The sequence below is a fragment of the Electrona antarctica genome (assembly GCF_951216825.1).
Source record: "Electrona antarctica genome assembly, chromosome: 22".
NCBI classification, from domain to species: domain Eukaryota; kingdom Metazoa; phylum Chordata; class Actinopteri; order Myctophiformes; family Myctophidae; genus Electrona; species Electrona antarctica.
In genome coordinates this window covers 25699466-25713491 of record NC_136805.1, presented here as the reverse complement: position 1 = coordinate 25713491, position 14026 = coordinate 25699466, and the positions used below count along the sequence as shown (strand labels likewise).

General features: G+C 41.9%; 2 protein-coding genes across 3 annotated transcripts; both read right to left on the bottom strand.

Annotated features, from left to right (window-relative positions):
- Positions 1-1372: 1372 nt before the first annotated feature.
- On the bottom strand, positions 1373-1912 carry LOC306915054 (uncharacterized protein; the record flags this gene model as incomplete). Its single annotated transcript, XM_079492300.1, has 1 exon — positions 1373-1912. The coding sequence occupies one exon, from the start codon at positions 1910-1912 to the stop codon at positions 1373-1375; it is 540 nt and encodes a 179-aa protein (XP_079348426.1).
- Positions 1913-5384: 3472 nt separating this feature from the next.
- Positions 5385-12149, bottom strand: rsl1d1 (ribosomal L1 domain containing 1). Of its 2 annotated transcripts, none has more exons than XM_079493701.1 (9): positions 11984-12149; positions 11547-11686; positions 9439-9577; positions 8827-8975; positions 8427-8528; positions 6468-6561; positions 6196-6321; positions 5776-5889; positions 5385-5655 (listed from the first exon to the last, which is right to left on the bottom strand). In XM_079493701.1, exons 1-9 carry the CDS (start codon positions 12062-12064, stop codon positions 5554-5556), a joined length of 1047 nt encoding a protein of 348 aa, XP_079349827.1. In that variant the 5' UTR covers positions 12065-12149; the 3' UTR covers positions 5385-5553. The 2 variants fall into 2 exon arrangements, with proteins under 2 accessions (XP_079349827.1, XP_079349826.1); XM_079493700.1 differs by having other exon boundaries at positions 5776-5913; positions 6190-6321; positions 11984-12146.
- Positions 12150-14026: the final 1877 nt, after the last annotated feature.

Below are 14026 nucleotides of genomic sequence, written 5' to 3'. Positions count from 1 at the left end.
GCTGTCATTGGAAAGAGACAGACAAGACAAACTATACAGTTGGTAAATGTCTTTTTCATCCTGAATGAATATCACTTATCAGCAAAATATATGATAATTCGTATCATATCTAATCTAAGACAGTTTTACTGACATCCATTCGCCCCTATCAGAGTATTTCATCAAGTGCTTAATTTTTTGAGTGGTGCAACAACTCCCTTACGGAGCTATGTGTGTGGCTGGGTGGGTGCCTGGGTCTGAGCACGAAAACAGCATGGTTGTTTTTCACCACCTGTGCGCAACCTAACACACACACAAACACAGACGCACATATTAACTGTATGATGATTGGGGCGGCTTGCCGGAATCGGCCCGCCCCCCTCGGCGCGTTCATGGGGGTCTGGATGTTCCGGGGACTCCCCGGGGACCCCCGGAGACCCCTACATGGTAACTCTCTAATTTCTCTACCGTTTCGGACATGGGGCACCCTGGCCGTGGTCCTGTGGGTCTGGAACTTCAGGGGACCCTCACACGGAGTTGCACCACTCACTTCACACGGGTGTGATGTTTGTACCTTTTAGCCATTCTTTTTCCGCAGTTGGGTAGAAACTTTGCATCTCCATATTTCATCTTTTGAGCTGTCAGACACTGGATTGTCCACAAATATCTCCCTGCATTGCAGACATTTTGTTTCAACAAAGTGTGCAGAAATATCATTGTTTGTATGTAAACATTTAATTGAACAATAAATAGTATATAAACAATTCCAGCACATTAAGTGTGTAAACTATATTGTGGTAGAGTAGGCAAATGTATTAACAATTTAGAATTTTGTGAAGACTGCTATAATCAGATTACCACTCGTAAGAGTGTATAATATTCTTCATTTTGAGATCCAGAGGTAAGTTCAGTGTATACAAAGTTTAGTTGCACTAAGTAGGCTACTATATAAAACATACATGCATAGGCCCGATTTCACATTACACGTCTATATATATATTTTCTTTCTTATTCACATAAAATAAAGTATTGGATATTCATATCAACTGAATATTGTCAATAACAATAGCCATTGACAGATGAACATGCAACCAATTTGTTTTTGTTAGCCTTTGTTAGTGTGTGTGTGTGTGTGTGTGTGTGTGTGTGTGTGTGTGTGTGTGTGTGTGTGTGTGTGTGTGTGTGTGTGTGTGTGTGTGTGTGTGTGTGTGTGTGTGTGTGTGTGTGTGTGTGTGTGTGTGTGTGTGTGTGTGTGTGTGTGCAAAGTTTGTGTGCAAAGTTTATGCCATATCTACTAGATAAGGACATGTCCGGAAAAGACCTTGGTACTGCTTAATCATTACATGGGCAGCAAGTGAACTACATCATGTAATGCTTTCATAAACTGCCCAGATCATACTGACAGAGTCTCCCTCACATATTCTTTCGATGAAGCCTGTTGAGGGGTGTTTTGACATATAACAGAAAGTGCCACATCAGGAGTCTGCTGCTGGGCAGCAGTTGAAGTCTTGTTGTCTCCCACTGTGTCCAAAGACTGTGGCTCCATGGGGCTGTCTTTGCTGGCAATGCCGTTCCTCCTGAACGAGTTCCTGATCCCGTTGGAGAGTCGGTCAGACATGAGCTGCACCACCTTGCTGATTCCTTTCTGGTTCTTCAGCTTCATCATGCCCACATCATCCTCCAGCTCTTCAGGTGGGACATCAATGTTCCCGCTGTACCAGAACACCCACCAGATGAGGCTAAGGAAGATGATAATTGCGCCAGCATAAAGGAAAAGGTCATGGATCACCAGTCCAGCAAACACTCCCACCATCATGAGGAACACTCCGAGAATGTCATGCGCCACTGCGAACCAGAAGGAGCACTTGCACCGGCCCACGCCTCCGTACCTCCTCTCCTCTACGACCGGCACCATCTGTACGGCCGATGACATGGTTGCAGTGGACTGAGGCTACTCCAAACCTAAAGACCAGAATGTATCAGTCCACAAAGATAGGTTGCTGTCACCACAGTGGGTGATTCCTTTCCAAACTTCCAGGTGGATAGAGGTTTTGGGCTGCCGTCAATCCTGCAGTAAGTAAAGCGCAATGTTGTCCAAAACTGTCTGAGAGTCACACATACAGTATATCAGCCCACGTGTTCAAAGTACATTGACCCTCAGTGCTTATCAGCTGGAAACTATAAAACAGAGTGGTGATTGGAGTTTATAGGCTAATGTCCTATAAATTGTCTGCAGTCAAAGGGGTTTCACTCTGCAGACAATAAGGTCCCTCTGTCCTTCCACTGCACAAAATGTCATTTGTAATCGCTGCAGAGCTTTTCACCTGAATTAAGTTTCAGATAGAATGCTCAACTAAAACATTAAAAGTCCTCCCAACAACACATCAGGCAAGACAATGTTTATTGAAGCAAAGTGTTACTTCCAACTTGTGCAACAAGTGACAGCTCTCTGCTGTCACACCCACCCTTTAAAAGGAATAAATGCCTTAAATATTAACCACTTGCCTTTTTTATACGTCATCATATGACAATCTACAAGTTCACATCATGATGCGATGTGTTACTTGTGAGATTATAGATCTGATATTTTATATTTTTTATAAAGTATGAAAATATTTGAAGGAATGCCTGGTTGAAAATGGTTAACAATTATCTCCTTAATGCTGACGTTTCCCTCCTTACACTATTCACAGCTTCCATGCCTACAAGTCTCTTGCCACGGCCCTTTTCGTCTTAGCTTCTCCTTGAGTATGGGTATCCACACCAGGCCAACCACCACAAACATCAGCCCTATGGATAGGCAGGCTGGGGCAATGCCGTGGGGTGTGTCGGGAACTCCTGCAGAGTGGAGCAGAAAAAGGACTGCCCCCACAGCAGACATCAATGCTCCCATCACTATGGCGATGACGGGTTTGTGGAAGTAGGTCCAGCTTGAGGGCTGCAGAATTCTGGGAGGGGGGTCCGTTTGCAGGCTCTGCCTCACAGAAGTCTCTGAATCAGAGTGACGTGGAAAGGAGGTTTCTCCTGACACTTCCATGCTCTGACCGTTCTAAAGGATGCTGCAGCTTCCAGACCTGGTTCCTCTTCTCTTGCAGTACGTCTTTTTCCAGCTTAAATGTTTATTGAATATGAATGTATTTGGACAAATGTTTAGAATTCCCATCAGGAGCAGAATGAGTGTGGTAGCAAAAGCTGAGACACATTTGATGAGCTTCAGTGATAGACTATTGTCAATAAAAAAAAACATTTTAGATGAACGATTCCAAGTTGCTTGTGTTTCTGCTTGCTAATGCATGGACATCTCTGTTGAAGAGTCTGAGCAGCAGACTCCAAAACTCAAACTCAACATCCTCTTTATCTCATACATCTGGTCATAGTGGCTGTAATGAATCATCTAAAGGTAATTGAAACTCACCATAGATACCACCGCATCTCACTGCACAGGCTGTATGATCACTGCTACTGTGTAGTCTAGTGTGTAGTCTGTGTACATCGATTTTGGCAAAGAAATATCTCGTTCCTTCAGCCCTGCCCCTGAAATTTGAGATGGTCCACCACACCCTCACGGCAAAGGATTTGTGATGAATAGACAAACATAATCCAACTGTTGACATCTCCCATCGTCACTGTTGATTGGCCAGCACCAGCCTTCATCTTCTGTGCTTTCAAAACTACACCAGTGGTTCTCACTTCTCACCATTGGGTCCGGGGGCCCCAGCCAAATGATTGATAGTTTGGAATGAACCAAGTGGACCCTTTAAGGGCCTGTTTATTGTACACTGTTAAATTAAGCCTTTTTTTACATAGTAGTTTGGGGTCCCAGAGATAAAACAATTATCAAATGGGAGTCTGTGGCCATACAATGCATATAATAAAACTGGGGGTCCTTGAAACTAAAAAGATTGAGATTTAAACAGAGTCCACATAATCCCTTTGAACAGCTAAAACTGTCCTGTCAAGTGTTGCAGAGGTGGATTGTACCTAGTATACTAGGCAAGGCAGTTTTATTTGTATTTATAGCACATTTTTATTTCAATATACTTTACACAGAACACCAAGCAATACAAAGTAAACACAATTATATGTCATTGTTTTGTTTTATACAACAAAATAAGTAAAACATATACAGACATAGTTACAGTACAGAAGAGAAAGAAAAAAGAAAAGTAACTCAATCTAAAGGCAGTGGCAAACAGAAAGTTCTTTAGTTGTGTTTTAAAAGAAATAATAGTGGCAGCAGTTTGTTCCAAATATGGTGTGCATAAAATGGGTATTCCTTTAAATGCCCGATCGGTGATAAAAAAAACATGTATATCCACCCCAAAGAACACAAAAATAGCAGGTATCTATTCTCTATGACTGACACGGCTCCTTATAAGACTTAACATATTTTGGGGCTGTAATATGTGTATTTATTTTGGTAATGTCTAATGTTTCTAAGCACTGGAGTAAAGCTGGTCTATATTTTAATTCCAAAAAGCACATTTTCTATTTAAATAAATGAAAATATAACCCTCATGTTAAAATTAATCATTAAAAAAAAATCTAAATAAAACTTTCATTATGCTATAAAAATATTTGTACTGTGATCCAATATAAAAGCCTCATGCAATTTCTTAACAGCATTTTTGCATGACAGTAGCAGGCAGCAGGTGTACCAACATGTCATCCGATAGTAGCTAGCAGCTATATGTGGTTATGTGCACAGTTCTGATGGCCGTTTTTTGTTCACTCTGAGTAAACAGCCCTCAAGGTTAAAGCAAAATACTGAAAATCTACAAACAAAATACACATCTTTTGATCTTTGCCCATTAGCCTGGTGACATTTGTCTGAGAAACTAGCAGTGTAGGCAGATCATTGTAAAATGCAAATATTTTCAAAATCAACTTATATTAGGTAACTACAACATCCTTCAGTTTGAATTGTGATCAATTGTCACCATAACTAGCTCATACCCAAGGTACAGCACACGCAACACTACAGATCCAATTTCCCAAGAATGCAAATAAAAAGCTTAAAATTGGGAACAAATCAGCTTCAATAAATTCAAAGAACCCACTGGGGAGAATGCCTGAGAAACCTTTGCATCATGGAGCCAGCTGTCTGTGTGTGAGCCTAGTTACAAGACCACAATTAGACCTGCCAATCAATTGGCCATGGCACTGCTGTCCGTCTCTCCTCTTGGCTGCATCCACATTTTTTGTAGTTTAAAACAGAAACATCACCAATACCACATACTGGATTTGTGGTCGTCTTTGCTGGGTGTCATCGCTTGAAGAAAAAAAACTGTTCTTTCATACATGTCAGCTGTTAAAAAACTGGGATGCATCAGACCAATAAATGTTCATTTGCCTCAACTTATTATCATTGGCAATATATAGTCATACAAAAGACAAGAGTCTAATTTGGATCCATCAAGTTTTATATAAACATTTTAGTACAAGAAAGAGACAGTTTGTGGAAGACAAAAAGACCACAATTCCATGGCATGTGTATTCTGGTATATTTGTATTATTTATAGTCCAGGTTGACATGGTGGGGGAAGGGGATGATTTAAGAAACTTCACCCACACTCATTTTGCTTTAGGCATCTTTCTTTTTCGGTTTTGAGCGAGGGGCTTCCCAGCCTTTTTGCCATAAGACTTCTTGGACTTTTGGGTCATTTGTCCATTCGCCTATCACCATAAAAAGGGAGGAATGCAAAACAATCAATTTGTGCAATGAACCTCAATTAAGACATGAAACCGCTCATGCTGTGCTTAGCTGATCTTTTTAAGATTCTGTGTTATACTGACCTCTCTTTTTGGCTTTTTGCTAGGGGATTCTATGGGAACTAGTTGTGGAATCTCGTCTTCGTCTTCTGCGTTCATGGGAGCAGTTTCTTCTGCGTTCATGGGAGCAGTTTCTGTCTCCTTAACCTTATTGGCAGCTCTCTGTAATTCACACAAGACATACACTGTTGACAAACAGCCAGGAGTAGGCACAAAACAGGCATACATGTAATATGTGCATGCAGCGTAATGTTTGCCTGAGTAAACGAATACACATATTACGCTGCATGCACATATTACATATATGCAAGGAGCCATGGACCTGAAAATCGAAAGTTACATACTGAAAGATGAAAATCAAATGACAGGAAAGGTTAACGGAATTGTGCAGCAGCAATACTGAACAATTAATTGAGTGGCGTTTTCTGGCAGACATACCTTGACCTTCCTAGCCTTGGCCCCTCTCTGCGCGTCCTCCAGCAGGGTTAGGTGGCTGAGGTCCGAGGTGTAGATCGGTAGGGCAGCTGTTGCTTCACTCTTTATGTGGATGATCTTCACCACTGGTCCTTTCTGACAAATAGCAACATGAGCTCATTAACACAGAGCTCCATGATGCATTATCTTGCAAAACTATTTTAGCTATAATGGTACAGTTCCAAATTTAAGACGTGGGGAATTCAGGTACCCAAAATGTGTGCAACTGGCTGGGGACTCACCGTGCGTAGTTTGGTCAACACCGTTTTGACAGCAGCCTCAATGTTGTCCGTTATTTCGTCTGCCGTCATGCCAGAGTGGGCAATACGGGCCATACTGAAAAGAGAGCTCATCGTTACTATGAAATTATGATTAGGCCTGGATATGAAGCTCACATCTCAGTAAGACTTGTTAAAGTTTTTATACGGCTGTACATATTCCGGCATCAATTTGGTAATTTAAATTAGTAGTTTCAAACTGCTTAATTGTTTCATTTAAGTCAGAAAGCATGCAGAACGGCTGATAAATACATTTCATGCATTCCAAGTACACAGCCATAGATCGCCCCCCCATGCCCGCCTGGGTAGCAGCCTGATATTCTCGGCATTAAACTTCTCCGTGCTGCGTGTGTGCTCACCCAATAATTCATTCTTGCGACTTTGAGTCAGATATTGTCCTCTTGTTTCATATCCATTTGAATGTTCTGGCAGAAAACGTGTGTTTAGTAAAATATATTTTTTCCACTAGCCGCACAAGGACAGTTTCTGTCAGCGACGGGCCGGAAGTGATTGCTGACCTGAACAAATGAAAACTTCCTTCAGGAAACACAAATGTACGAGGCACACATTTAACCGGTGATTAATCCACACCAATCTCAAAACATGTGTCAATTGTGTGCCCCATAAGTTTGTGCTTCCCAAACAGACAGTTCCCATAGTAGATTTCTTTCTGTTCAGTCTAGTCATTTCGGGTTTGGCCCAATAGCGTGCAGAGAATATTGTCCATGTGTAGCTCGTGGAAAGTGGATATGTTTCTAAAGACAGTTTTCTGCCAGAACTTTCAAATGGATAGGAAACTAGAGGATAATATCTGACTCCAAGTCATGAAGAAGTTAAATGCTGCAAAGATCAGGCTGCTATCCAGGCGGGCATGGGAGTGATCTATGGCTGTGTATTTGGAATACATGAAATGTATGTCAGATCACAGCCAGTCTAGGGATAGTAGTGGTGAACACAGGCCAATATAAGACTCAAACAGCTCAGATTAATAATTATTTATGTCCCCGTTATAGAATTCAAAGATAACTGGAATAAATAAAATATAATTGTCACCAGAATAGCATAGCCCCATCTCAAAACCAAAATAAAATCACTTGAAATTCCTGTATCAAAGTTCTAGAGACAGGCTCCACAAAGAGGAGGACCATCTGGATTTACTTTGAAGTCTCTTTTGGCTCCAGTTTTGCCCAGATCCCACACTCAACAAGCAGGAATGGGTTTGCTATGGTGCCATTTTATTAGATCATTATTATTTTGTAATTATCAATTAAGCTTCTAAATATTTATACCAAATAATTTACAGTAAAGATTCAAGTCACAGAAGATGGATCAGGTTTAGCTGATCCTAGCTCAGCTAAAACTGTATGTAAACACCCGGCTGCCCGGTTCCGGCGAGCCTTCCCGCAAACGGTCGAGAAATGACAGTGTTAACGTGTTGCAGCTTTCCGTGCTCGGACAGACACAGGGACACGCATACATTACATAGGGTAGGAGGGACACACATAGCTGCGTAATGGAGCGGCGGCACCGCTTAAAAATAGCCAATTAGCTCGTCCACATATGACGTAAGTTCTCAATTTATTGTCAATGAGAATTTAATGTTTGTGTAAGACTAAAATCGACACTATAGACTATAGCTGAATATAGGAGGACCCCCAAAATAATAATGGCAGCATCACAGAAGAACCAATGTAAAGATTTTAGGGTGGGGTCCTTTCTCAAGGTATTAGGAATGATTTTCAAATCATTGGCGTAGGTTTGTTAGCACTGCCTGGTTTTCTCCGGCGTCCAATGCATTTTTATCAGTAGACCGTCTGATTGTCTGGGCACAAGACAGTATTTTTTCAACATTTGAGTGTGTCTCTGCAACCATAGGTCCTTTCTTTGTTCTTAATAAAGTAGGTAACATAATGACTTTAATACCAGCAGCTGCCTTTGTTGGTGACCTTCAAATAGGAACCCTGGATGACACTCTGCACGTCTCTGGACAGCTGCTTACTCTGCAGATTAACACACAGAGGCTCCCTGTGGAAGAGAGGAAGAGCAGCTATTTTAATTACTACCGTAATTATTTTTGTATTTCTTATAGTCAACAACTGACATTTCTCCTACGCATTTCAGTACTTAACGACTTAAGCCCCAGCATGCCTACAAGCTAACGCATTGCAACGTGGTGCGCTATGAGCTTGTATATTGGCTACTTTAGCCGATGAGATATTGTTAGACTAAACAAAATTGTCCAAGTACAGTTGTAACTCTGGTCCGATTTACTAAGAAAGAATACAGGGTTTAAGTGGGTAAGTGAATCAGACGCTTATCTTACTTCTTCCTCTCATAGAAGTGCTTTCCCAGATGGCTGGGCAGCAGCCGACGGATGCGATCATCAGACAAGAAGAGGTCATAGTTTCCCAGCAGGCGACGCTTGGCCTCATGTGGCTTGTATTCTGTCTTTAGTACCTTGAATGGGATGATCTGGCGCAAGGCAGACAAGGAACAGTAAGACAATTTAAATAGCACTTTTTGAGTGCATTTTGTATTCAGTTTAAATCAATTTTCAAAGACAGGAAATTACTAGAATAATTTGAAATACATTTCCACAGTAGAGGAAAATGGCAGAATATACATTTCCATAAATATAGGTCAATCATGTTTGCGACATCTTGTTATGGGGATTATCAATTTAGCCAGATTGGAGGAAAATAAACTTGACTGATACGGAGAGCGTTTGAACTTGAAATGTCTCAAAGATCTAGAGACAGGCTCCACTGAGAAAGGAGGACCATCTGGATATACTTTGAGTTTCTGTGGCACCCATATATTACCCATATCAAACACTTCACAGTAGAGACATGGGTTTGCTGAGGTGCTATATAACAACTCACTTACAAGGACATTTTACAGCAATGGGGAACAATGCAAGGCTGCAGAGTGGTACCTCTGTGACATTTTTGACTCCTCTCTCTTCCAGCAGCTTCTTGTAGAAACGCTGGGTCTGATCCGAGGTCATGTTTGGTTCATCTCTGGTGAAGAGGCATATTTCATCCGTGTCTGTCCGCTGGCCATGAGGCAGGGGGCTGGTGTCAAGAGAAATACTTGGCATTAGTTTATTTTTTTTACAAATAATTGATGTTGATGTTCATAGAGTAGAGTTTTACCGATACAGATACCCTAACCCTAATCATATACTCGATATTGGTAAAGGTCCCAATACTCTGATCAAACACCTAAACATTCAAATGATTGCTGTGGTGCGACCAAATTAGCACCTTCTTTTGAAAGTACTGTCAATGTGTAGCCTATTGATAAATGTATATGACAACACAAAATGCATTTGTAAAACATTGTAATTATTTTATCATTTAGAAATCAAATTATTCAAATAGGCTATAAAGCCCATTTTCTTTTAGCCCTGTAATTTGATCATTACAGTATCAATGTCATGACATTGAAATTAAATTGGAGAAAAGGGGCATAAAATAAGTGGTTGGTCAACAAAAAACTATTTATGTCCCCGTTATAGAATTCAAAGATAACTGGAATAAAATAAAATATCATTGTCACCAGAATAGCGTAGCCTCATCTCAAAACCAAAATAAAAACATCACTTGAAATTCCTGTATCAAAGTTCTAGAGACAGGCTCCACAGAAAGAGGAGGACCGTCTGGATTTACTTTGAAGTCTCTTTTGGCTCCAGTATTGCCCAGATCCCACACTCAACAAGCAGGAATGGGTTTGCTATGGTGCCATTTTATATTAGATCATTATTATTGTGTAATTATCAACAGTGACAGTTACAGCGTGGGAGTCCCCGTAGCCGCAATTTGCAACTCTAGATTTTTTTATAATGGGATGAATCTAGAGTTGCAATACCCTCCATTGACTCCCCACTCATCATTTTGCGTTTGCGATCTGCTTGTCTTAAACGACGTTAAACTCACCAACATTGCAGCTGTAGTCCCATCTTGAATTATTCTCTTTCAATCTGCCGGGATTGTTTTTCATAAAAATCCCCCGTAGACATGTTATGAGCTACTTTCTGTCAAGAAAGTCTGTGCAAGTGATTCTTTTTCTAAGTGCTGGAGTTTGGAAGCGCTCGTCGTAAGTCACTGAACGTCCCTGCATGCATCTGTTTCGCATTTGCACATAATGCAGGAGGCAGCAGCGCGACCCCTTAATACAAACGAGCGCTTCCAAACTCCAACATTTCTTCTTGACAGAAAGTAGCTCATAACATGTCTACGGGGGATTTTTATGAAAAACAAGCTCGGCAGATTGAAAGAGAATAATTCAAGCTTGGACTACAGCTGCAATGTTCGTGAGTAAACGTCGTTTAAGACAAGCAGATCGCAAACGCAAAATGATGAGTGGGGAGTCAATGGAGGGTATTGCAACTCTAGATTCATCCCATTATAAAAAAAATCTAGAGTTGCAAATTGCGGCTAGGAGTCCCCGGAACATCCAGACCCCCAGGAACATGACCAGGGGGCTTGCCCTGTTCCAGTGAGCCTTCCCGCGTCCAAGATGGTAGAGAAATGACAGTTTCCGTGCTCGGACAGACACAGGGACACGCATACATTACATAGGGTAGGAGGGACACGCATAGCTGCGTAATGGAGCGGAGGCACCGCTCAAAAAATATGTTTGTGTAAGACTAAAATCGACACTATAGCTGATAAATGTATACGACAACACAAAATACATTTGTAAAACATTGTTATTATTTTATCATTTAGAAATCAAATTATTCAAATAGGCTTTAAAAGCCCATTTTAGCCCTGTAATTGATCATTACAGTATCAATGTCATGACATTGAAATTAAATTGGAGAAAAGGGGCATAAAATAAGTGATTGGTCAACAAAAAACTAAAGTAACAAGGGTCGCGGGGATTCGCGGCCTGAAAAGTTTGAGAACCACTGCGTTACAGCCAGGGCGAAGCCTGGGGAATCATATCAGCCTGAGTATCAATACAACTCATTCTCAATCGCCCATTTTCGGACACCTGAATACATTTCGGGGGTATTTGGGATGTCTGTCAACTCACATGCGGATGCTCTGGGCCAGTTTGGGGACCTTCCACAACGTGAAGAGAAGGCACACATGTTGAGTGTCGGCCAGGAGCTTACTGTCGGGGGTGGACTTGGTTTTCAAGAAAGCCTGCAGAGCCTGGACGGCCTTTTTGACCTGGAAAACCACATGAGTTGTATAGTTATAAAAGACAAACACCACCCAACAACTAATTTACACACAATTCAACGACTGCAAACCACTGACTTTCACGGTCTGTCAGTACAGAGCTGCTTCGTGGCAACAGCTCGGCATTGTCGGCAAGCTAATCGGCTAGTACGGCTAACATTAGGCACTGCAGACAGAGTGCATACTAACATCTGTCGCAATCTAGTAACGACTGTCATAAAATATTTACTATTACACGGGTACTCTTTCTGCTGTAATGTAATAGTGCTCGTTTAATATTATTACCTGTGCTCTGTCCAACGCGAGGTCCTCTGTTTTATTCGCCATACTGTCTGTTTCACGTGTTGTAGGCAAGGAGGAACGCATGCGCACTAGCCGGGCGTACACGTCTTCTTCTTGTTTTCGTCTTGTTTTACTTCCGTTGTTGGCATCCAGCTTGTTGGTGCATCACCGCCACCTTCTGCTCCGAATGTAGATCAGACTAAACACATTGGATACTGATTGATTGATTGATTGAAATATTTACAGTTTGCAGAATTACAGTACATTTCAAGCACAAACTCAATACAAAGACTGTTAACTGTGAGTGGACGACCCAATTAAGCAGCGGCAGCGGTGGCAGCGGTGGCCGAACGGATAGCGGCGCGGTCTAGATACCGGAAGGTTCCCAGTTCGAATCAGCCGTCCGACACGTTAAAATTACCACCGCTGAAATGCCCTTGAACAAGGCATCAACCACTACGATGAAATGTGTTCTATGAGCAGGGCCTGGCTGGAAACAAGTTCTTGAGCTTAGCCCAGATACCCTGGGTAAATATAGATCTCATTTCATTTCATTTCAAGCATTACACTTGTTTACAAGAGGGTCCACCATGTTCAATTCATCAAAACATTTAGAGACGTACAAATAGACACTTCTATATAGTCAAAGAACAGAACAGGAATTCATCATAAAGGAGGTAAAAAGGGAAAGAAACATATACAGTGAGGGGAAAAGGGGAGGGGGGGCGGTGGGGGGGATTCAGATTTTACGGGGGCCAGTTTCGAATTGCAGCCGTCCGTAGGTGCCCTTTGAGAGCGGTTTTGAAGGAGTCAAGGGATTCACATGTCTTAATGACTGTTGGTAGGGCGTTCCACATTTTGGTGGCATAAGAGCGGAAATTTAGTCCCTTGTTTGTGCCGAATCTGGGTTGTACATGGTTTGTTGCACTCCCTCTGGTGTTGTGGGTGTGGACTTCGTTAACATTAAGGAAGTATTTAGAGTATTTACTCTGTCGTCAACCCTAAGGCGCGATTCATACTCCTATTTTAGAGCCGAATAAAAGTCGGTTCGGCTCTGTAGAGCCTACAATGTGACGTCATTTGAGGTTCGGGGGGGCGGGTACCGTCCTAAAGTCGGCGCTTCGGTGCTACTGAAAATTTCTGACGAGCCGAAATCATTTCGGCACTACAGCGCCGAAACAGCGGTAAAATAGGAGTATGAATCGGCCCTAAGCCATTCCAGCCTGTCAAAGTGGGCAGGGGTGAGGTGGGTTCGGGGGGTGAGGCCAAGTAGGCGCCTGACCAGTTTGTTTTGGGAGGTCTGGAGCCTTGTTTTAAGGGCCTTTGAGGTGCCGTGGTACCAAGAGGTGCATGCATAGTCAAAGAAACCTTGTACGAGGGCTTAAGGTCTTCAAGGTGTTTTTGTTGACCAGTGAGGAGATCCTGTAAAGGAATCTTGTTCTTTGATTGACTTTTTTTGATTACGTTGGTGGCCATTTTATCAGACTGACTGTCACTCTCACTATATGCAGCTCCAACAATGTGCTGGGGGAAAGCAGGATTTCCCCCCTCCAATGGAACCCTCTCTGCTGTACCCACAGGACAACAAAAACCCTGTTGTGTAACCTTAGGCTGAAAGCCACAGCCTCCCACCCCCCTCAGATGAGAAGACTTAAGTTTACCTTTTGACTCAACCCCTTTATCCCTTAACCTTTTTGAATAAAGACAATTTATTTGTCCCAAAGTGACTGCAAAAGGCATAAGATATAACATGTATACGACGCAATATGAAGCTGTTTATACAATGCTATATCCCCTCCAACTGTATATACTTTCCCCATTGTCAATTATATTTTGACTCTTGCAATATAAACATTTCTCATGGCAATAATGGTCCTTTGAATTGAATATTAAGAAATGCTCTGTCACCTATGCTTAGTATATTAAGAAATGCTCTGTCCCCTACAGTATGTTCACTGTACATTCCTGCACCCACAATTCCCTCAAAACTGTACCACATCACACAGTTCAACCTTCAAAACCTTATTAGTATAATGATTGATGACC

What these genes read in the sequence shown, in the direction of transcription:
- rsl1d1 (XM_079493700.1), bottom strand. Translation starts at nt 12,064, where the DNA reads ATGCGTTCCTCCTTGCCTACAACACGTGAAACAGACAGTATGGCGAAT. An exon ending in TCGCGTTGGACAGAGCACAG is followed by an intron (nt 11,687 to 11,983) that starts GTAATAATATTA and finishes GTGGTTTTCCAG; the next exon opens with GTCAAAAAGGCCGTCCAGGC. An exon ending in GCAAAAAGCCAAAAAGAGAG is followed by an intron (nt 5,656 to 5,775) that starts GTCAGTATAACA and finishes TTATGGTGATAG; the next exon opens with GCGAATGGACAAATGACCCA.